Source organism: Podarcis bocagei (assembly GCF_964188305.1).
Source record: "Podarcis bocagei genome assembly, chromosome: 2".
NCBI lineage: Eukaryota > Metazoa > Chordata > Lepidosauria > Squamata > Lacertidae > Podarcis > Podarcis bocagei.
Genome location: NC_138126.1, coordinates 99,921,243 through 99,943,816, shown reverse-complemented (window position 1 = coordinate 99,943,816; position 22,574 = coordinate 99,921,243). Strand labels below are relative to the sequence as shown.

Below are 22,574 nucleotides of genomic sequence, written 5' to 3'. Positions count from 1 at the left end.
AAGCCATAGGAGCCAACTTGGCTGCAAGCTGATTGCAGTTCAGGGATGTTTGTGGCCTACAAAGGCAGCACAGATGGAAGGGAACACGGTGGCATGTGGGGGCAGCGGCCTTGGGTGGGCCAATGCAGCAGATTATGTGCGGACTCCAGATACCAACATTCTCCTTCTGGCTTTGACAAGGTTACAGATAAGGTTCCGCCTTATAAAAACTCCTGCTGCTGCTGCTCCTTCTCTTCCTCCTCCTCCTCTAGCAAACACTAAGTTCCTGCTGATGAAAGCGTCCCTCGAACATAAGTCTTGGGTCAGGAGGACATTCCTTTCTAGCAAACACCTGGCTCCAACCTCCAGAGGAGCTCCAGGGTCAGACTCAGGCAACTGAGTTAATTAAGGCTGTGAAAGACACCCATTAAAGAAACGTCCCGGGCATTTTTCAATCACAGCGTGTAGAAAGAAAAATCTCTTGGGAGCTCGGAGGCAGGGCCTAATACGGCCCTGCTCACCTGGCCTAGTTGCACAGCCTGCTTTTCATTGCATAGGTCAGGGCATGGCCTCAGAACACGGGCAATCATCCTCTCTTCCTGTGTCCTTGAGCATGTGCAGAGTGCCTCATCCTCACCACATCTGAGGCTGTGGGGGGAGAAGGGTGGGTGGGTGGGAAGTGGCTTTGTGGGAAAGCCCATGACCCTCAGGGTTCAGATGTGTCTGTTTCAGCCCCGGTGGGAGGAGAGGGAAAAGAGAGCAGAGAGTGTTTGTGTTTGGAGAGCTGCCAAGAGTGTTAAGAGCAGTAAGTTTTATCGAACACAATATCCCCAGGAACACAAAGAGAGGGAAACAGAAACCGTGCGATAGATAAGACAGCAGCACCAGGCAGCTACATATGAAATTACTGCAGTGACCTTGACTGAAATAAATGGTCAGGTGGGGAGGGCATGCGAAGGAGGCCTGGCACTCACTGCCCAGGGAATGCCCAAAGTCCTAAACTTAGGTTAAGCGACACATTCAAGAAGAAGAACCACCTGAGCCTACACTGCAGCAAGACAACCCCGGCTGTATGGTGAGCCAAGGTTTCCCAGGTTGCTGCTGCCTGCAACAAACTAGACACGGCACATCTCTTGCACAGCTCCCAGGCAACAGAGCTTGGTCAGGAGAACTTCCTGCTAGACTGGGCCCATCATCATCCCTGCTGGGTTTCCACAACACCCTCTAAACTGCATATAAGTATTATTACTAGTAGCAGGATGCATTCTGTGTTTCATTTCCAGGGACAATAAGAAATAGTCCAACTCCAGAGATAGCAAGGGGGAAAATCTGAATGGAGGAAAGATGGTAAGATAGGAGGGAAAGGTAACATTTGCACAGGTCCACCCCTTGTTACATTTGCCTCTCCCTTTCCTACCTCCCCCTTAGTTGTCCTTCCCAACAAGCTGGAAAAGTATAAAACTGTAAACTCGTCAGGGCAGAAACCAGCCCTCTCGTTCTGTTTTCGTTTTTCCTTTTGTTTGCGCCACTCTGTAAAGCGAGGCAAGAACTGATTCAACTATGCAATTACAACAGAGGGAGGAAAGAAGCAAAACTCTGTTGGGGAAGAAAAGAGATGGGGCAGCAAATGGGGGTGGAGGAAGCAAGTTCTCCAAAATCAAGACCCTGAAGGATGGACTGCACTGTAGGAGGCTGCAGGGAAAGAGGGTCACAGGTCGTCCATTTCAAACATCCTGCTCTACAGCTGACCCTCCTTTTCTCTCTGATGCAATTTATTTCATTTATTTATTCCATAAGATTTATAAGCCGCTTGATTGCAAAAACAAAACGACAACAATAACAACACCACACCCCTCTTAATTTTTCTAATATTTGGGAACATAAGAAGCTGCCATCTAGCTTAGTGTTCCCTGCACTGACTGGCAAAGGCTCTCCAGGATTTCCGGGGTCTGAATTTGAGGGGTTCTGCATACAAAGCAGCACACGGCTCTGCCACTGAGCTCTGGCCTAATAACTGTGCCCAGGAAGTGAGTCTCCCTCTGGTGCAGAGTTGCCAGAGATGCTCCCACAGAAAAGTAACAGGGAGCCTTCTTAGTAGTCCACCCTTCACTGGCCTGGTGCCCTCTGGGTAGTTTGGACCACAACTATGGAGCTGGAAAAAGTTGTACTGTGTTCAAAATCATCTGGAGGATACCTGGTTGGCAAAGAGTGAAGAAGGCAAGTAGCCAGTGAAACAGTCCCACTCCCCTCTTTAATACAACAAAAGCGTAATCTGAACCTTAACCTGACCTGGGAAAGAAAAGAACCAATCTGAGTGGGATAGAAGGGACTTGTGCTTTAATAAAGTGGGGTGGGCAAAAGATTGAAATGGGGCGCCGGGTTGGCGACAGGACCTGAGAGGAAACTTTCAGAGCCTGATTTGATTCATCAAAGCGCGGGCGAACCTCCCTATAGAAGACTCTTTGGTGCTCTGTCTGTCTGTCTGTCTGTCTGTCTGTTTGTTTGTCTGTGTGTGTCCTGCCTTCCACCCAAGTGCTTCGGGACCCCCAAGCCTGACACTGACTTACCCCCTTTCTTGCTCGCGCGACCAGGCAGCAGGCAGCCCTTACCAGCGCAGCTAGCTAGCCAAAGCAGCCGTCATTACATAATCCTGCTGAATCTTCCTACGATCCCTAGTCCCTGTGCGAGCGAGCGAGCGCCAGAGAGGGGGGAGGGAGGGGGAGGGAGAAGGAAAGGTGTGCGCGGGGGTGTCCGTGTGCGCGCCTACACACACCTTGAAGAAATCCTGGGGAGTTCGGAGGCGGCAGCTGCTCTCTGGCAGAGGCCCGATCCAACCCATCCAAAGGCGCGCGACCTGCGTGCTCTGGCAGGGCGCTGGAGCATGCAGGTGGCGCGAGAGGGGAGGTGGAGGGGGGAGAGACAGGGGGGTTCAGAGCACAGACTGCCTACTTCGCTGGGTAACCTCCTCCTCCTGCATCTGGGTAAGGAAAAGGGGATCTCGCCCTCTCCCTCGCGCGCACAAAAACCAAAGGCACCCCCCTTTTTAAGCCAGGTTTCCCTGCTCGCCACCCCACCCCTCTGCGGACCAGGAAACTTCAGCAGGCGGCGGCGGCGGCGCAGTGCGAGGAGCCCAGCGGAGGCAGCAGCTCGGCTTTGCCAAACTCGCGATGACAATCAAAGCGGGCTTCACTGCAGTCAGGAAAGCGCGCTCGGCGTCCAGAACTTTCCTCCCCCCCCCCACTTCCTCCTCCTCCTCCTCCGGGCTACCTTTTCGAGGCTGAGCCTCCTCTCTCTGCCGCCCCCCACCCAGCGCCATCCTCCTCCCTCCAGAGGGGTCTGCACTGCCGCCCGTCGAGGAAAAGCGCAGGGCGACCGTTCACCCGGGTCGTCCTTTCCCGCTGGGCAGTCCTGAGGCGAGCGTCCTTACCTCAGGCGCCGCTGCTGCAGCAGCTGCTGTGCGCGTGTCCTTCTCCTGCCGCTGCCAAGCTCTCCTTCAGCAGCGGTGTCCGCAGTCGGCTGGTGCTGCTGCGGCGGCTGCCATCCTCAACCCCCTTCAGGTACCTTTCCCCTCAGACGACCGGATCAGGCAGGCGCACTGCTCGGTGGTGGCTTCCAGCCTCCTCTCCCCGCCACCCTGTCCCTAAATCCATCCAGCGGGAAAGCGAAGCCGTCCCTCCATCCTGCTGCTGCTCCTCCTCCTCTTCTCCTCCTCCTCTCACCTTTGCGAGTCCACCCAGGAGAGGAACAGGAGCTTTGCCTCGCAGGGGCGCACGACGCGGCGACCACGGCGCGCAATCAGCCTCGGCGTTTGTGTGTGTTTGCGCCTAGTCTTCCCTCAGCTGCGGAGGGAGTCTCTCGTCCTCCTCGCCAGCCCGGCGTTTAAAAGAGAGCAAGGCGGGGAGCCGGGATGCGGGGGGGGGGGGGGAGCAAAAAGTTGCTCGGCTTGCTGGGCAGGTCTGCTTCAGTTTCTACAGGACACCAGGCGCGCGCGGCGCGCAAAGCAGGAGGGACTGAGCCAGGGAGCGAGGAGGCAGGCTCGCTGCTGCTGCTGCTGCCACCCCGGCTCTGGTTAACCGCTTCAGGCCCGCGACGTCGACGACAGGGACTCTCCAAAGTCTTCTCGGCGACCCAGCTTCGAGGGAGACGCAGGAGAGAGACAGAGAGAGAGAGAGAGGCAGGGATTATGAAAGCAGAGAGGCAGTGACTCACTGGCTTAACCCCTTCGGGCGGCGGGCACCGCCAGGCAGGCGTGCCAAGGCGGCGACGGGCGATGTGGGAGAGAAGGGCCGAGGGAGGCAGAAGCGTTAACAAGCCCTGGACGAGGCTCGGTCCCTGCCGTGCCAGAGCTGGAGCGCTGCCACCGCCGGGGCCCCCGGGGCTTTGTTTGGTTTGCCTAGACAGCAAAACGGCGGCGTGACCTAAGGGCTGCCACCGCCAGGCCTGTCCTTTCGCCCGCTCCCACCTCTCCCCACCTCCCTTCAAAAAGATTTTGACAGCACCGACGACGTGTTGGTTCGCGGGGGGGGGGGGACGACGACCCCCACCTTCACCCCCTCCCCAAAGATCCGCTGACAAGTAGCGAGCAGGAGGCGGGGATGACGGCTGTCATCCTCTTCCTCGTCATCGAGCTGCCGCATCCACTCCACTCTTTGTACTATATGCTTGAATCAGCAACAGATTTGTTCGCCTCTTTTCTATCTGACGGTTCTAGTGTTCTCCTGGATGATAATAATAAAAAACTGAGAATCCTGCATTGCAGGGGGTTGGACTAAATGATCCTTGGGACCCCCTTCCAACTCTACCATTCAAATGATTCTATGATTCTCCTTCTGGGATGGAGGGGGAGCTGAGAATAAGCCATCCATCTACCTGCTGTGGAGAACAGGGAGGGAGGAGGGTTCTGGGTGTGCTGTGGGGGGTGGGGGTTCATGCTGACCTTTTTATTAAAGCAAATAGGTTTGATAATGATCACCTGCCCTTCACCAGCAGGTCCCAGAAGTGGCCCTGCAGCCCTTCAGATGTTCCTTGTACTCCATTGTTCAACACATCCATATAGAAAGGCCAACGAGGAGGGATGAAGGGGGACTGGAGTCTATCAAACTTCCAGAGGGCCACAAATTCCCCTTCACTGACTCAGGAGGGGAGGACCATGCTTCCAACTTTTGCACCTGAGAAGTCCCAGGCTCAATCCCTGGCACCTCACATTAAAAGGATCAGGGGACAGGAAACATCTAGGGAGAGCGGATGTAAAGACTCAGCAAGACCCATGCAAGGAAGGTGAGGCAGTCATCTCAGGGAACGGATTTAGAACACTTGGTGCCAGAGTTTCCTTAACAGCATACAAAGGCAAAAGCTTGTCCAGCACAATGCAGGTTGGGACCTCTCAACTGCCTTGATCCAAGCAGAAGAACTGCTGGGCGTTTGAGTTTGGGCTTTCACCCAGATACTGCCTGAAGTGCTGCAAAATCGGCAATTTAGCAGGTGGCTTGAGATATGGGATTCACACTTGGCACAGGAGTTACAGGCGCAATAAGGTACCGGGCTCTCCCTTGCCAATAGTGCCAGTCCCAGTCTAGATGAAATGGGGAATGGGGGCCTTTGGTATAGGAGAGGCATTTCTTCTCTATAAGTGGCCCATTCACCCATGAATGTTTTCTGTACAGCAAAAATCAATGCACAGCATCTCCTGCACGCGTTCAAAAGTTAGCATTTACTCATTGCATTTATATTCCACATTTCTGCATCGTGTTGATGTAGTCCAAAGTTGGCAGTAACCAACTAAGTTTCTAGATTTCCCAGAGGGCTGCTCATCGCTAGTGGTCCCATGGGGACGACCAAAGACATGCCCTCAGCAGATCCTTGTACATCTATCACAGGAGGGCTGGCCATGCTGCTTGGTGGGTATGAGTTTAGGGCTTTTGCTTGAAGAACTACAAAACCAGCTTGATGGGGCATTTCCTTGCCAGGGCGGGGGAGAAGCACCATAGCTGAACAATTCCACTCCCAAGCTTCTGAAAAGCCCTTGTCTGTAAACAGGCTACTATAGCATTGATGGAGCTCCGCAGGCCCCAACAATCATAATCCGGGGCTCTGCAATGCATATAGAAGTAGCTGCCTGAAATCTGTTTTCATGAGGAAGAGGGAACTTGATGGTGAATCACAAGAAGAAGAAGAAGAAGAAGAAGAAGAAGAAGAAGAAGAAGAAGAAGAAGAAGTTATGATCTACCCCTGGGTTCAATCATGTCGTTGTTAATGTATGAAGCCAGTCATAGCATTGGTCTGAAAACCTTGCCATACTGTGGATTGCCCTTAATTACACCCCGAAATTTTCGTACAGAGAAACGAGTAGTGCCAGCCAACTGTGGCAGAGTTAATTGTGCAGATTAGCCCTCATGTCTATTTAAGCAATTGGCAGCTTTATAAACAAAAGGAAACTGCTCTGGCACAGCATATATAAACAAGGTTTTTTATTATTATTATCATTTCATTATGAAATCAGTAGTATTTAGACAAAAGGTGGTTTGTTCTTCTTTTCTAAGGGATCGTTCTTCAGCACTTCAAAGAGGGAAAGCATTTTGCTCACCATTGAATCCAGCAGTCCATAAACCTAAGAACAGGAGTCAAAAAAACTTTCAGGACAAAAGTGTGGACAGCAAAGTCCCAGTAGAAAGGTACACAGGAACAGACAGTCAAGTATGGTTTTTCTCAGGTGGTTTTTGTGTGTGTGCAGGCATCCCATAACAAACATTCTCTGTGTGTGAGAGAGGCATTTTTCAGCCTTTAACAGAGCAACCCTGTACAGTATATGTCTGTTCAGAAGTATGCCCCACTGAATGCTCTGTGGGGCTTGCTTTCAGATACATAGATGTAGGACTGCAGCCTTAATGACCAACTGCAACTGAGGATAACCCTCTATATTACTGCTGCAGAATTCCATCATCAGTGACAAATTGGAGCAATCCCAACAGCTCCTAAAGCCTCTTTGTTCCATTAGTGTAATGGCTGAGGAAGCTACAAACATATAAACCAATGTGTATATGTGTATCTGAAGAAGTATGCATGCACACGAAAGCTCATATCAAGAACTAACTTAGTTGGTCTTTAAGGTGCTACGGGAAGGAATTTTTTTATATAAACCAAGGGTCAGCAAACTTTTTCAGCAGGGGGCCGGTCCACTGTCCCTCAGACCTTGTGGGGGGATGGACTATATTTTTTGGGGGGGGGGATGAAGGAATTCCTATGCCCCACAAATAACCCAGAGATGAATTTTAAATAAAAGGACACATTCTACTCATGTAAAAACATGCTGATTCCTGGACCATCCACAGGCTGGATTTAGAAGACGATTGGGCCGGATGCAGCCCCTGGGCCTTAGTTTGCCTATCCATGATATAAACATATACTATTTGGGGTACATGTAAAGCTGTAGTCCTAGCCTCACCGAACTTGGGAATAAGGCCCACTGAACTGAACAGGACTTCGGCGTAGACATTAGGACTGTGCTGTAACCTGCTGCCAATCTTTCTTTTCAGTGGGCTGAGGAAAGGCTGAAACCTTGCCTCACACAGGTGCAAAAGAGGACTGTGCATTTAGAGGCAGGGGAGAATTGTCATTTCAACAGGTTAAGTGCTTCATAAAATTTTGGGAAGCACTCTCGGCCCCACGTTTTCTCTCTCATGTCTGACCTGCTGAGCTGAAGAAGATGCAACCCCGTATATCCTTTTGGCTAGTGGAGGTGGAAGGCAGGTTATCGTGCCTGCTGGCTGTCCTGGGAGATCCTGGAATGGCCCTCAGGTCCTGGCCTAGCCTGCCCTTCTAAGCTAAGATCAGGGGTGAGAAGTGGCAGGAATTAGATGGCCATGAAATGCACACTTGCCCACTGCATACTCAAGTGTGGCTCAGTAGACATGGGTAGGATTTTAGGAACAGAGGAAGCTGCCTTATCAGATCATTAGCCTATCTAGCTCAGTTCTGTCTAAACCAACCGGCGGCAGCTCTCCAGGATGTCAGGCAGGAGTCTCTCAAGCTCTTGCAGCCAATCAGAACCCGTGGATGTTCAGGTTCCAAAGAACGTTTGCAAACCGGAACACTTACTTCCGGGTTTGCGGCGTTCAGGAGCCAAAACATCCGAGTTCCAGAGCGTTTGGGATCCAAGATATGACTGTATTTTTATTATTAAATTTCTATACCACCCTTCATTTAGAATATAAAAACAAACAAAAACAATTGCCCCCCAGTTTAAAAGGCCATAGATTGTATTAAAATGTTATGGTTCTGGCTGAGTTTATTCCGGAATAGCAGCCCTACCCAAATTTCTTTGCTGCCTAGCCCTATGCTGTTAGGAGACAAAAAGTGTAATTATTCCATCAGTCTATCAAGTCTCAAGTCTGAGCACTGAGAAGATGTCAGTGGGGAGAATCGATTCGTGTTTCAGGACTGCAGGAGATGCTATTTCTCCCTAATGCCTGGCCTCTGTGTTATCACAGAAGATAACTCTGCTAGATCAGCTTGAGGAAGCAAATGAAAAAGTCACTCTGAACTTGCGGAGAAGGTACCCATTTCAAAAGCAATGCATGCATGAAGGACTCATTATAGAGAAGTTTTAACTTTCATCTCAGGAGACCGGATTAAACAGTTGCCTGTCTGTCACAAATGCACAGCAAGTTCTAAGCCTGACATCAATTGCCGTATGTTGAAAAGATGGCACAAAATGAAAAAGCAACTGGGAGAAGATGATAAGCAGCCTCATCCTAGGCACATTTGTTCAGAAGCAAGGCCCACTAGTTTTAACAGTAAAGGTAAAGGGACCCCTGACCGTTAAGTCCCGTCGTGGAGGACTCTGGCTCATCTCGCTTTACTGGCTGAGGGAGCCGGCGTTTGTCCACAGATAGTTTTTCTGGGTCCTGTGGCCAGCATGACAAACCAGAGCAGCACACAGAAACACCGCTTACCTTCCCACCGGAGTGCTCCTATTTATCCACTTGCACTTTGATGTGCTTTTGAACTGCTAGGTTGGCAGGAGCTGGGACCGAGCATTGGGAGCTAACCCCGTCGCGGGGATTCAAACCGCCAACCTTCTGATCAGCAAGCCCTAGGCTCTGTGGTTTAGACCACAGCACCACCCACATTAACAGTACATACCTACAAATAACAGAGTTCAGAACTTTAGCTAAAGCGGTAAGGAAATGGACAAAAGGTGACAACGCTGGGCACACCGACTTACTTCGACATAAAGTTTCTCGTGGTACTTTTCCTGCAGGATTGGGTCCACTTGTTCTTGGTGAGCTTCTTGGGCCTCTGACCCTGCAGCTTCCTGTGACGCAGAGACAGACTCCTTTGTCTCCTTTGTGGAACCTCTTGCTTTTCTCTCTTCTTTCAATTTGGCTTTCATGCTTTTTGGACGTTCCTGTTTAGAAAAAACACAGGTATGATATAGACTATAGAGAGAGCTCGGAGCAAGCTGAGGACATATGTCACATGAACGTCTTCTCATGTGTATTTCCCAGCAAGTTGCACGTCCGAAGGAAACCGCCCTTTTACAGCAAAGAGGCAGCTCTGTTCAGAAGCTCCAAAATCCTTTTCAAATACTTCCTCGGAACCAAGTCCTTCGTTTCCAGCATTCGTACCTTACAAGAGTCCAGCTATGTACCTCTTTGGCCGCTTTCGCTTTTTCTTTGTCTTTTTCCTTTGCAGCCTTCTTGTCTTCTTTCTGAAGTTTCCGGTCCTCTTTCCCTGTCTTCATGGCAACTGGCTTCAACTCAACTGCGCAGAAAACAGAGCAGTTCTGCTAAACTGAACCCTCTTTAGACTAGAATTGACAACTTTCCATTATTTCACCAGTCACCGCCATCAAAAATTTTTTGCCAGGTAACTAGTACCAAGCTCTGAAAAGTCAGGAACATTTGACATCCTGTTCAACAAACATCATTTGCACATCACCCTAAACCAAACCATGGCTTAGCATGAGCACACGAACATGCAGGTTTCTGGAGCCGAGCTGCAAAGGCTTTGCTCCTCCCTGGTCGTTTTGCTGCTGAGCTGACTTACTTGTGATTTGTTTGGAGAACGCTAAACCCAAGTTCAGATGATGCACTACAACAAACCATGGCTTAGTTCAGCAGCAAAACAACTGGAGAGGAACAAAACAGCTGCAATCTCCTCTCCAAGAGCCCACTTGGTTGCTCATTCATACTAAACTTTTAGCTTCCTGTTAATTATGCTGCTTTGAATATATACTATATTATATAGTATAATATATACAGTGGTGCCTCGCAAGACGAAAAGAATCCGTTCTGTGATTCTCTTCGTCTAGCGGTTTCTTCGTCTTGCGAAGCAAGCCCATTGACGGATTAGCGGATTAGCGCTATTAGCGGCTTTTAGCGGCTTATCAGCTTATCGGATCAGCTGATAAGCGGCTTAGAAAAGGGGGAGAAAGGGGGGGAAACCGCAGGAACTCGCAAGACATTTTCGTCTTGCGAAGCAAGCCCATAGGAGATTCGTTTTGCGAAGCACCTCCAAAACTGAAAACTCTTTCGTCTAGCGAGTTTTCCGTCTTGCGAGGCATTCGTCTTGCGGGGCACCACTGTACTATAATGTTTCTTTAAATAATAATATTTCCCGGCCTTTTGACTAAGATCAAGTGTAGTATCTGTTTTTTAAGGCTGGGAAATACAATTATTATTATTTAAAGAAATATTATAGTATGATGAACTTGCAAGCAGGATTTGAAGCATGAGGAACAGAAAAAAATAGGACTTACTATAATATTGTTTTGTTATAAGAGATAGAAGATAGGGTGTAGTAAAAGGAGAGAAAATAAAATCACCATGGAAAAGGGGATGGGAAGTCAATAAAACAAAACAATGTATTGAAGTGTATATGTGGAAATTTTTCCTTTTTCTCTTGAAATTTTACACACACACACACACACACACACACACACACACAGGTTACCCAGATGTCCCTGTTTCCCAGGGACAGTCCCCAGATTTACAAATCAGTGCCCATTCAAAATCCATTGAAGTTGAAAAGTGTCCCCAGATTCAATGTAGGTTGTAAACAACTCTGAGATGTTTTTCTTAAAAATATAAAGCGTCATAGAAATGAACTTAATGACCGGGAAAAGAAAAGTGCATAAAGGATTTTACAATCATACAATCAGAAGATAGCTAATGAGGGTGTGGGAGAGGTACAAAGATTTAATAGAACAAAAAAACACCCTGGTGGTTATCATCAATTGAAGCTTCATTGCTCAAACCGCTTGGCAAAAAAGGGAAGTAGCCTACATATACAGTGGTGCCTCGCAAGACGAAATTAATTCGTTCCGCAAGTTTTTTCTTCTTGCGAGTTTTTCGTCTTGCGAAGCACGGTTTCCCATAGGAATGCATTGAAAATCAATCAATGCGTTCCTATGGAAACCGCCTTCAGACCAGGTCCGGGGACAGTCTGTCCCCCGACCTCTTCTGAAGGCTGGGGGGGGGAACAAGGGCTTTTCTTCCCACCGCCAGCCTTCAGAAGGCTGTTCTGAAGGCTGGCGGTGGGAAGAAAAGCCCTTCTCCCCACCTCCCGCCCCGCAAGCTCCGGGGACAGGAGCGCTTTGCTGCCGACCACCAGCATTTTAAAAGCCCCCGCTGTCCCGGGGCGATTTTAAAATGCTGGCGGGCGGCAGCGAAGCCTCCGCTGTCCCGGGGCGATTTTAAAATGCTGGCGGGCGGCAGCGAAGGCTTCGCTGCCGCCCGCCAGCATTTTAAGATCGCCCGGGACAGCGGAGAAGTTTCCGCTGCCCCGGGGGCTTTTAAAATGCTGGGGGTCGGCAGTGAAGGCCTCGCTGCCGCCCGCCAGCATTTTAAAATCGCCCGGGACAGCGGAGAAGTCTCCGCTGTCCCCGGAAGGCAGACGGGGGGGGGAGCAAAGACTTTTGCCCCCCGCCGGCCTTCAGAAGAGGTCCAGGACCTCTTCTGAAGGCCGGCGGTGGGCGAAAGTCTTTGCTCCCGACCGCCAGCATTTTAAAAGAGGTCCCCGGAGATTTCCCTATGGGCTTTCTTCATGCGAAGCAAGCCCATAGGGAAATTCGTCTTGCGGAATGACTCAAAAACAGAAAACTCTTTCGTCTTGCGAGTTTTTCATTTTGCGAGGCGTTCGTCTTGCGAGGCACCACTGTAGAGAGTTATTGAGAGATCAAGAAGGGAAATGGAAGTTAAAAGATTATGAGGAAATTAAAGACCATTTTCAGAATTGGCTGCATTATAGACAATTATAAAAATGTATAAAGAAGATAACAAAAAAGGGTTTAGTTATACAACTTCCAGATTTCAAAAGGAAGTTATAGAAGAAGTGAAGCTGCTGGAGAAAGCGCATATAGTATTCTGCTAGAATGGGAAGGTCAAATCAGTTATGATCAAATGGGCACAAGATATAGGTCATAATATACAACTTGAGGACGGGGAGAAATTGTGGGAAGTAGATCTGAAATTTACAGATTGTTCTCTTTTGAAAGAAAACTACTTATATGAAAATGATGTACAGATGGTATATCACACCAGTACAAATAGCAAAAATGTACAAAACCGGGTCGAACACATGCTGAATATGTAAAGAAAAAGAAGGTACTTTTTATCATATGTGGTGGGAATGTAGAAGTTAAAATTTTTTGGGAAATGATATACAATGAATTTTTTAAAATGTTTAAAATAACATTTATAAAGAAACCTGAAGCATTTTTGTTAGGGATTGTAGGACAAGACCTGCCAAAAAACCCCAAAGAATGTATTTATGTATGCTACGACAGTGGCAAGTGTCTTGTTAGCACAAGGATGGAAGAATGAGGAAATCCCAATGAAAGAACAGTGGCAAGAAAAATTGATGAGCTATGCGGAATTGGCTAAGCTGACATACAAACTGCGTAATAAGGACAATCGTGACTTCAAGGAAGAATGGGACCTTTTTACAAATTATCTAAAAAAACAACAAAACAACTTAGACTCCTTGGCAGGTTTTGAATAAACATCCACAAAGTTATCAGTTGAATATATGATAGATAAGGCAATGATATTTACAATTTTATAATATGCAGAGGATAATATGTTCAAAGAAACCAGGGAGGGGAGCTGAGGGAAGTCCTGGGGGGGGGAGAGGGAGTAGGGGAGGGGGCAAAGGGGGGGGAATGTAAATGGTTATTGCTAAAATTGTTCAATAAAAATATATTCAAAAGAAAGAAAGAAGTGAACTTAATGACAACAACAACAACACTGGCATAACAACCTAGCATGGTAAAAGGTAAAGGGTAAAGGAGGCCTGGACGGTTAAAAGCCAGAGCGCATGGAAACACCATTTACATTCCCGCCGCACCGGTACCTGTTTATCTACTTGCACTGCCATGCTTTCGAACTGCTAAGTTGACAGGAGCTGGGACAGAGCAACAGTTGCGAGGATTCAAACCGCCAACCTTCTGATCAGCAAGCCCAAGAGGCTCAGTGGTTTAGACCACAGCGCCACTCGCATTCCATCCTAACATCCTAGCGTGATGAGGTCATTAACTACATAGCTGGATTGGCAGGCTGCACTCCTGGCCTCTCCAGATTCTGCCAAGCTCCACAGAAAGATCCCCTTCGATGACACAATAGCTCACCTACTTCCTCTGGAACAATTTCTACGTAAGTATCCTTCTCAGGCATACCAAGCAGCGACCTGAGCACCAGCGAACGGCTCACCAGACCATCGATCACTTCACGCCACAACTGGAAACTGCAATGAAAAAGGAACTAATTTAAGTCGGAGGAGGAGGAGGGCCTGAGAAAGCAACAGAACGTTGCTACCTGTTTTTCAATGGTTTTTCAGAACCAAAGGCAGCCTGAAACTAGCAGGAGCTGCCCCATGTTAACGCGACAAGGCAGGAAAAGGAAGCTCCAAGTGTTGTCACATTCCAACTACCATCAGCTCGGTCCAACTAACTACCCAGCTCAAGTCAATGACCTGGGGCCAGTCACCATCTGTCAGGCCGATCAAGAAGGTTGTTGCAAGGGGCGGGAAATGGAGGAAGGAGAAGAGCAATACATGCTTCCCTGAACTCCTTGGAAGAAGGGACTGTGGAATAAATAAACAAACCCAACTGCATCTAGAATTGGCTTAAGAACGAAGACAACTGTGAGCCACCCAGCACCCCAAAATACCTTTCCTCCTCTTAACATGGATCAACCCACCTGTTGGGAGCCCCAGCTTCTTCTCTACTCTACATAGCATTTGGGTTTGCTTCTGGAGGGGATAACAGAATCGTAGAATTGGGGGACCCCATGGGCCATCTAGTCCAATCCCCTGCAATGCAGGAATCTCAGCTAAAGCATCCATGGCAGATGGCCGTACCACCTCTGCTTAAAGACGTCCAAGGAAGGAGAGTCCACAACCTCCTGAAGGAGAACGTTCCATTGTAGAGCAGCTCTTACTGTCAGAAAGTTCTTCTTATGTTTAGTTGGAATCTCCTTTCTTGTAACTTGAAGCCATTGGTTCATGTCCTACCCTCCCAAGCTTGTTCCCTCTTCCGTGTGACAGTTCTTGAGATATTTGAAGATGGCTATTGTACCTCCTCTCAGTCTTCTCTTTTCCAGGTTAACACACACAGTTCCTTCAACTGTTCCTCATATGGCTTGGTTTCCAGACCCCTGATCAATTCTAATTTGGCTGACAATGTTACCAATCAGCTAGCGTAAGGTGTCTGGTGGACAAAATCAATCCTTTACAGCAGTTGTGGGGAGCCTTTGACCTTCCAGATGTTGCTGAACTCCAGCTCCCCTTCTCCCTTGCCAGTGGCCATGCTAGTTGGGGTTGATGGGAGTTGGATTTCAGCAACATATCAAGGGCCACAGGGTCCCCCATCCCTGCTTTGCAAGCACCCACAACATACCATATTTGGTAAAGGAGATCTGTCTGAGGCATCACTGGTGGATAACAAAGCTCCAAGGCTGCTTTATTGAGCTGGGCCAGGGCAGCTTCTCGTTCCTCTTCCTCGGGGATTGTCAGCAAAGTCTAACGAGAGAGAAATCACAGCCAACATTTCTCGGTTTAGTAACACCAAATGTTCCTGGCTATCCACGGCCAGACCAAGATCACCATGCCCGGTAGAATGAAAAATTTGGGCAAAAGAGCTGCCCCACCTCTAGCAGCCTCTGGTCTCAGCCTTGTAATGCTTCCACACCTCCAACACTCCCCTGTCCAAGGGAAAGGACCCCTGGATGGTTAAGTCCAGTTAAAGGTGACTATGGGGTTGCAGCGCTCATCTCGCTTTCAGGCCAAGGGAGCTGGCGTTTGTCCACAGACAGCTTTCCGGGTCATGTGGCCAGCAGGACTAATCCACTTCTGGTGCAACAGAACAACGTGACGGAAATCAGAGCGCACAGAAAGGCTGTTTACCTTCCCACCACAGCGGTACTGATCTACTTGCAGTGGCGTGCTTTTGAACTGCCAGGTTGGCAGGAGCTAGGACAGAGCAATGGGAGCTAACCCCGTTGCAGGGATTCGAACCACCGACCTTCTGATCAGCAAGCCCAAGAGACTCAGTGGTTTAGACCACAGCACCACCCGCATCCCTTTACTGAATGACTGAACCACAAGATCTGCATTTGCTGGATACAGGGATTCTCCCTTTTGGCATCCACCTTAAAAAAATGACATGGGACTAAACATATGAAAAGCCATATTTGCATTTGAGTTTCTAATGAAGATAATAGCATTGGAAGTGGGCTGGATCTCTGGAAGCTGGCTTGGAAAATAAAGACAACCACTGGGAAATAGAACTAACGATGCATTGCTCTTCCGGAATTACTCGTGCAAGCGTCTTAAGACAGCATGTTTGTACACACCACATTCCAGTGTCTCAAGTCCTAGACACTGATTCTTCTTTCAATCTAGCTGCCTTCAATAAACAAAAAGTTTGGATATGTTGATAACAAGGCCGAGGCTTTCTAGGAACAGGGCAGAGCCAGGAGAAGTAAGGAACACCCGAATCAAGCACCTGTTTGAAATCAAAGATGGACAGATTCCACTCCACTCGGTTGATGTCCTCCATTCGGTTGACGTCCTCCACATCAGACCTACTCAGCTCGCCGGCCAGCTCCTCCACCATGGACTTCCTCACCGAAGAATCATCTGGGGACACACTCTTACGGGGCAATTCGTCGGGACTCTTCTGCCGAGACTCCCCACCACTCTTGGGTAGAGAGGCTTCTTCTTGGGTAGTGATGCTTTTCCTCATCTCCTCCTCGTATGGAGGAGGATTCATGAGTTTATTCCACAGCTCATACAGCTCCTTTACCACTTGGTGCTGGTAGTACAACTGAAAGCGAGAGAAGATAAGGGAAGAAGATAAGGGAAGAACCCTCTGGTCCATCACTCTCTTCTCACCGTAGCCAACCAGATGCTCGTGGGAACCCCAACAAGCAGGACCCCAAAACAAGAGCACCTTCCCTACTTGCAAGGCCCAACAACTGGTATTCAGAAGATAAGGACAGTAAGGAAGGATTAAATACGCTATGATATTAACACACTTAAACAGATTCCGATAGATTCCATGATGTAGAAATCCCATTTTAGGATAGAACTTGATATGCCAGCCCAATATAAATAAATAAAAAATGGCTCCCAGATCTGCCATGGGAGTTGTGATGTAGAGTTAACGATTGCTGCTTCAACTATAGGTGGCTCTGTGGCAGTGAATCATGTTCTCTTACAATAAAGCTGTTCCTTTGTTAAACTACATCTTGGCCTAGTTTCTTCCCTGAAATCACCTGACAGGAGCAGTATAGAATCACAGAATTGTAGAGCTGGAAGGGACCCCTTGTGATGCAGGAATCTTTTGCCCAACGTGGGGCTCGAAAGCATAAGCCCGAGATTTAAGATTCTCATGATTAACAGACTGAGAGTATGCTGGCTAAGTTCTGGAAACAGCAGCTACAGCTCCTCTTAGGGGAGGGGGACTGTGTCACTAAAGTCCACAATCCTTTCAAAGTTCAAAACTCTTCCTTCTAGCCATTAGGCAACAGAAATACAAATGTTCCTCAATAAGGAATGTTCCTCAGTTTTTAAAGTACAGTGGTACCTCAGGTTAAGTACTTAATTCGTTCCGGAGGTCCGTAGTTAACCTGAAACTGTTCTTAACCTAAAGCACCACTTTAGCTGATGGGGCCTCCTGCTGCTCCCGCGCCGTCAGAGCACAATTTCTGTTCTCATCCTGAAGCAAAGTTCTTAACCTGAAGCACTATTTCTGGGTTAGTGGAGTCTTTAACCTGAAGCATATGTAACCTGAGGTACCACTGTAACATTGAGCCCCGTCCTCCAGGCCTCAGTGACTAAGCCAACAGTCCTGTATACACTTAGATAGGAGTAAGTACCATGTAACTCTGTGGCACACACTTCTAAATAGAGACAGGAGTGCAGCGCATGTACCCTAAAGCTAATTCCTGACACCCTGACCCATAAAAAACCAACAGCACCCTCTCACTCCAAAGCAGAAAGATACCTCTGGGTTCATTCTGTGGAATAGCTCTTCCTCTGTGACATACGCATCGTGAGGAGACCGTGGTCGCTCTGGCACACGGATTCGATCAAGCAGGTCCTTCAGATTCTCTTCCACTATGACAGCAACTTCCCGGGCTTCTAGCTCTTCCTGCGATTTCCAAGAAAAGCACATGGAAGTTTGGGTATGCACATTCCTGTTGCTGAGGCACATGGAGAGATAAATACATAAACATGCAATGTCGCCTCAGGGCGGCAGAAGCAAAGAGGAAGGAAACTCTGCCCTCTGCCACTGCCCAGATGAACAAGGGCTATGGGGAGACTGTTTCTCTCCCTTCTATTTCAGCATCTCTGCCCAGCCAGCCTCACAATGTCACTGTAAAAGTGTGAGTGGCCCAAGGTCACCTAATGGGCTTCATGAATGAGTGGAGGTTTAAACTCTGGTCTCCCTGGTCCTGGCTGGAAGTTCTGCTTTGGCCTGGAGAGGCAAAAAGGGAACAGTCCATTATAGTCAGCCAAGGAACACTAGCAAGCTGAGTTGCAACTGCTCATGCTGAGCCCGTTGATCACTGTCCCCTTCACTGCCACCTTCTCTTATCACTTGTAAATGTAATCTCCTCCTGGGAGTGCTAAGCCAAGATAAGATCACCTAAAATGTCACTCCTTCCTTGCTGCTCCTACCTCCACACCTTAACTAATCAAGAAGTTTCAATGGTCTGAGGTTCCTTCCAGAAAAGCCCCAAAGATAGCTTGATCTATTTCTCCCCCACCAAACTGGAGGGCAGAATGAAGATGTATTTTTAGAAACCACTTCTCAAGAGATTGAGGACAAACCTTTCCTGACAGGATTGGAAGTCTTTGTTCTTGTTTTTAATTTTTAAGCCCGAGTTGGGCAAAAGTTGATGCTTTTCACCTCAGCAACCAGGAAGCTTTTGGATACTGAAGAGACAAGAGCTGAAGACCCCTTCCTCTCAGGCAAGCCCAGCTCTTCACTCTCCCCCGAGACAATAAAGTGCGCTTTTTTTAACTCTGGGGGTGCCAAAATCTGGAGCGCAATCAAGTCTTAATGTCAAAAGATCCAGGGTAACATGTGAGAACTGCAGGCTTGCATGCAAACTGTACCCTACGGAAGAGAGGCATAGTCCTGAATCTTTCAGTGACAGTGAAGGACTTGGTGGTGAGGGACTCAACTTCCCTCAGGACCAGCCAATATGGCCAATGGTCAGGAATGATGGGAGCCGTAGTTTCCAGCAACACCTGGAGGGTCACAGGCTAACCAACCCTGCTCTAAGGAAATCCCCGATGGCATTCTTTCATCCGTGTGACCATGACAAGGAAGGTATCTTTCCCCGTGGGCAAACAGAATGTGTGCTCAAGCCTACTCATCTCACAAAAGACATCTAACCTTAGAGCACCCGATAACCCACAATGTTCGCAGCCCCTGTTTGATTACCTCTATCTCGTTCCTGAGATCAGCTGATATATCTTCATACACAGCAATTCCCCACAGGGTCACTTGCAACATAGCACCTCCTAACAACACAGGACGAGTGCCAAACTCCCAGGATTCTGTGAAGATGCCTGCATTAATCGCCTTGAAGATGAAAGAAAACTTCCTGGTTTCTCTAGGTAGGATAACGCCTAACAGGAACAGAAGGGAACAGGGATGCATTGCAGTTTCCACTGGCAAGGAAACTCCTCTGACAGCCACTTGACACATTGCTTTAGTTTTCATTCACATATCTTCAGATTCATATCCCCATCTATCAACAAGCAAGAGTCCTCAAGGATGGACCACAGCCCCCTATTTCATGTAGAGGCGCCACTAAGTGTGCCTTTGTCGTTGTGTAGTGTGCGAAATGGCCCAAGGAGGAATAGAAGGAAGACAATGATTTCAGTTTATTAGGTGGCCTTTTGCCAGGATACTGCATATAATCTTCATCCTCTGGTGTCAGCCTTCCTCTTAATTTTGTCTTATACATATCATGCTCCTTGGACCGGGACGTATTAGGCAGAGTTCAGCAGAATCGCTTTAGTCAGTGCATAATGACCTGGCCTTGGACAAAACACATCCAACCGACTGCAAACTTTTGACACTAGGCTCTAGGCACAAATGGTCAGGATCCTAACCATCTGGTTGAAGTACACCCATGTGACTCTACAACATCCAACAGCTTTTCTTCATTTGGCACCCAGGAGGATCCCCTTTGCCTCAATGCCTGGCCACAGAAGTAAAGGTAAAGGGACCCCTGACCATTAGGTCCAGTCGTGGCTGACTCTTGGGTTGTGGCGCTCATCTCGCTTTATTGGCCGAGGGAGCCGGTGTACAGCTTCTGGGTCATGTGGCCAGCATGACTAAGCCGCTTCTGGCGAACCAGAGCAGCGCACGGAAATGCCATTTACCTTCCCGCCAGAGCGGTACCTATTTATCTACTTGCACTTTGATGTGCTTTCGAGCTGCTAGGTTGGCAGGAGCAGGGACTGAGCAACAGGAGCTCACCCCATCGCGGGGATTCGAACCGCCGACCTGTGGTTTAACCCACAGCGCCACCCGCGTCCCGGCCACAGAAGTACCACATGCAAATAGAATGGGTGGAAGGCGGGAGTCACCTAACAAGCACAGTCAGAAGCCACTCCCAGAAATTAGCTCTGGGTGGGTTAGGAGAAACCCTAGAATAGTGCACAGGGAGGAGTGGAAGTAGGGGAGTCATGTTTGCACAGATGGAATGACTATAAGATCACAACATTGAATTCCACTCTCAGCCTCTCTTCCTCTTTAAGCAGCTAAGATGACCTGCTAGCTACCACCAGGGCACAAAGACGATCAAACTTATACTTGAGATCAGAACTGTTATGCTCAATTCAACCTCCTAAGGAGGTTCTCCTGCCTGTCTGCCTGCACTTGGCATTTTTATCGATGCTGCAAATGTCGACTGGGGACAGGAGGAGGAATCACCTACCTGATCTGGTGTTGAAGTAAAAATTCTGCATGTCTTTCCTTTTTTTCTCTTGAAAGCTAAAGGGTTGAGGCAGCCTTCGCCAATCATACCAGATGGCAGCCGTGCCGTCATTGCTCACAGTGAGCAGAGATTCAGCTTTCTCACCTACTAGAATTTCAAAGGTGACCCGGGCAGCGATGCCAATTTCACCCTATTGGGCCGAAAGCAAACAAAACATAAGGATGCCAGAAATCGTCAAGTTTGCCTGGGATGACCACACTGCCCTACCCCCCAAAAAACCTTAGCAGCTCAGGGCCAAAGCCAGTGCTGCTTCCTGATTCTGTTACATCTCTTTCGGCAAACAAAAACCCAGAAAATGTGACACCCATGAACATTTTGAACATTCTTCAAAGCACATGGAAAGGATCTGCCTTGGAAGGCAGCTTTTGTTGCATCACTGGGTACCCTTACATGATTACAAACTGAATGGAAACAAGACACAAGGCTAGAGTAGGAGCGGCTAACAAGGTGCCCTTTAAACATTGTGCACTACAACTCCCATCATCCCTCACCCTTAGCCATGCAGGCTGCGACTGATGGGAGTTGGAGTCCACTAATATCTGGAGGGCAGCATGGATTTGGGGACGATTTTAAAAACCTAGCCTACCTCTTTCCTGCCCTCGTACCTCCAGCTCCTAGAAGCTGTCAGCATGCAACAAATGATCACATGCCCGAAATCAGCTTAAACCTGTCAGCTAGACCAGGTGAGGGTAGCCGATGGGTCTTAAACCCTTGGTGAGTTAGGGACTTCTTGCATCTCCTGCATGCGAAGGCAGGTGGATTGAGTGAATGAGACCAACAGCGGGTCCAACGGTCAAGAAGGCAGTTTCTGCACGTGCTGTAGAGGGAATTGAGGGGCAGGTGGGGCTCATCAACCTGGGAAGGCAGCCCATCTAGGACATGGGTAGGCAAACTAAGGACCGGGGGCCAGATCCGGCCCAATCGCCTTCTCAGGCGGTCCAGGAATCAGCATGTTTTTACATGAGTAAAAACATGTGGCCTTTTATTTAAAATGCATCTCTGGATTATTTGTGGTGTTTTTACAGAAGTAGAATGTGTGCTTTTACAGTGGTACCTCGGGTTAAGTACTTAATTCGTTCCGGAGGTCCGTTCTTCACCTGAAACTGTTCTTAACCTGAAGCACCATTTTAGCTAATGGGGCCTCCTGCTGCTGCTGCTGCTGCGCCGCCAGAGCACGATTTCTGTTCTCATCCTGAAGCAAAGTTCTTAACCCGAGTTACTATTTCTGGGTTAGCGGAGTCTGTAACCTGAAGCGTATGTAACCTGAGGTACCACTGTATTTAAAATGCATCTCTGTGGGGCATCATTTGTGGGGCATAGGAATTCGTTCATTCCCCCCCCAAAAAAAAATATAGTCCGGCCCCCTACAAGGTCTGAGGGACAGTGGACCAGCCCCCTGTTGAAAAAGTTTGCTGACCCCTGGTCTAGGAGAAGGAAAACTCTGACCCTAAACCTCCACTGACTTGAGATTGTACTCATTCGTGAGAAAGGCTTTGGGAGTAAACTGCTCACTGCTTCGCGGGACATCTTTGGGAGAAGAAAAGGCTAAGGAATAAGCCCGACGCAAATCCAGAGTGGAGTCCTTATGGCAGCTGGATGGCATCTTTTACACTTCCAGAGTGGCAACTCCTGCAGCCAAGCCGGTGTCAAATGTAATGCTTTCCTTTGCTTTGGACCACATCAGCGAGGCTGAGGGAGGGGTCTTGCCGCCTGGGCAGCCCAGGATCTCCATCCACACTGCCCAGGGCTTGCACCCTGGAGAGGTCCCTTTGGTACTGCAAACGCAGCAAGAACAATGCAGGAGGCAGCAGTTCCCTTCCAACGGTTTGACTTCACCCCCCAAAGGCGCACTCTCGAGACAGACGGATGCCAACCACGACAAGCCCCCCACCTCTTCAGAAGTGGTGTTGATCCAGCGAGCCGGTTGTTCGCAGAACTTCAGAGACGGGCCCAACACTGGTGCTGAAACCACATCTGGGTACTTTGCTAATGGGTCCCTAATAAATACAGCAAAAAAATAAAATCATGATGAAAATGAAAATCATTCAAGGTCAATTATGTAGCTCAGCAAGA

The 22,574-nt window shown here is 48.6% G+C and overlaps 2 protein-coding genes and 1 long non-coding RNA gene across 9 annotated transcripts in view; 1 reads left to right on the top strand and 2 right to left on the bottom strand.

Annotated features, from left to right (window-relative positions):
- The window catches only part of EPN3 (epsin 3), a 35,027-nt gene extending 30,656 nt beyond the window's left edge, over nt 1–4,371 (bottom strand). The window contains exon 1 of one of the 7 annotated variants that reach the window (XM_081184580.1): nt 3,407–4,371. The gene's annotated coding sequence lies outside the window, so the exon portion shown is untranslated. The remainder of the gene's footprint in view (nt 1–3,406) is intronic. The other 6 variants (XM_081184578.1, XM_081184576.1, XM_081184573.1 and 3 more) reach the window with 6 other exon arrangements.
- A 2,055-nt stretch (nt 4,372–6,426) lies between these two features.
- Nucleotides 6,427–22,574, bottom strand: part of MYCBPAP (MYCBP associated protein) — a 29,211-nt gene continuing 13,063 nt past the window's right edge. Inside the window, exons 10-19 of the mRNA XM_081184540.1 lie at nt 22,393–22,498; nt 20,442–20,631; nt 18,935–19,122; nt 17,486–17,632; nt 15,983–16,303; nt 14,876–14,997; nt 13,607–13,722; nt 9,629–9,741; nt 9,203–9,385; nt 6,427–6,586 (exon numbers count right to left, since the gene is read on the bottom strand). Of these exons, the coding sequence (XP_081040666.1) occupies nt 6,485–6,586; nt 9,203–9,385; nt 9,629–9,741; nt 13,607–13,722; nt 14,876–14,997; nt 15,983–16,303; nt 17,486–17,632; nt 18,935–19,122; nt 20,442–20,631; nt 22,393–22,498 (1,588 nt within the window). The 3' untranslated portion in view covers nt 6,427–6,484. The remainder of the gene's footprint in view (nt 6,587–9,202; nt 9,386–9,628; nt 9,742–13,606; nt 13,723–14,875; nt 14,998–15,982; nt 16,304–17,485; nt 17,633–18,934; nt 19,123–20,441; nt 20,632–22,392; nt 22,499–22,574) is intronic.
- On the top strand, nt 6,916–7,192 carry LOC308581916. The gene is made up of 2 exons (XR_014005380.1): nt 6,916–7,010; nt 7,121–7,192. It is a non-coding gene; the product is annotated as an uncharacterized lncRNA (long non-coding RNA).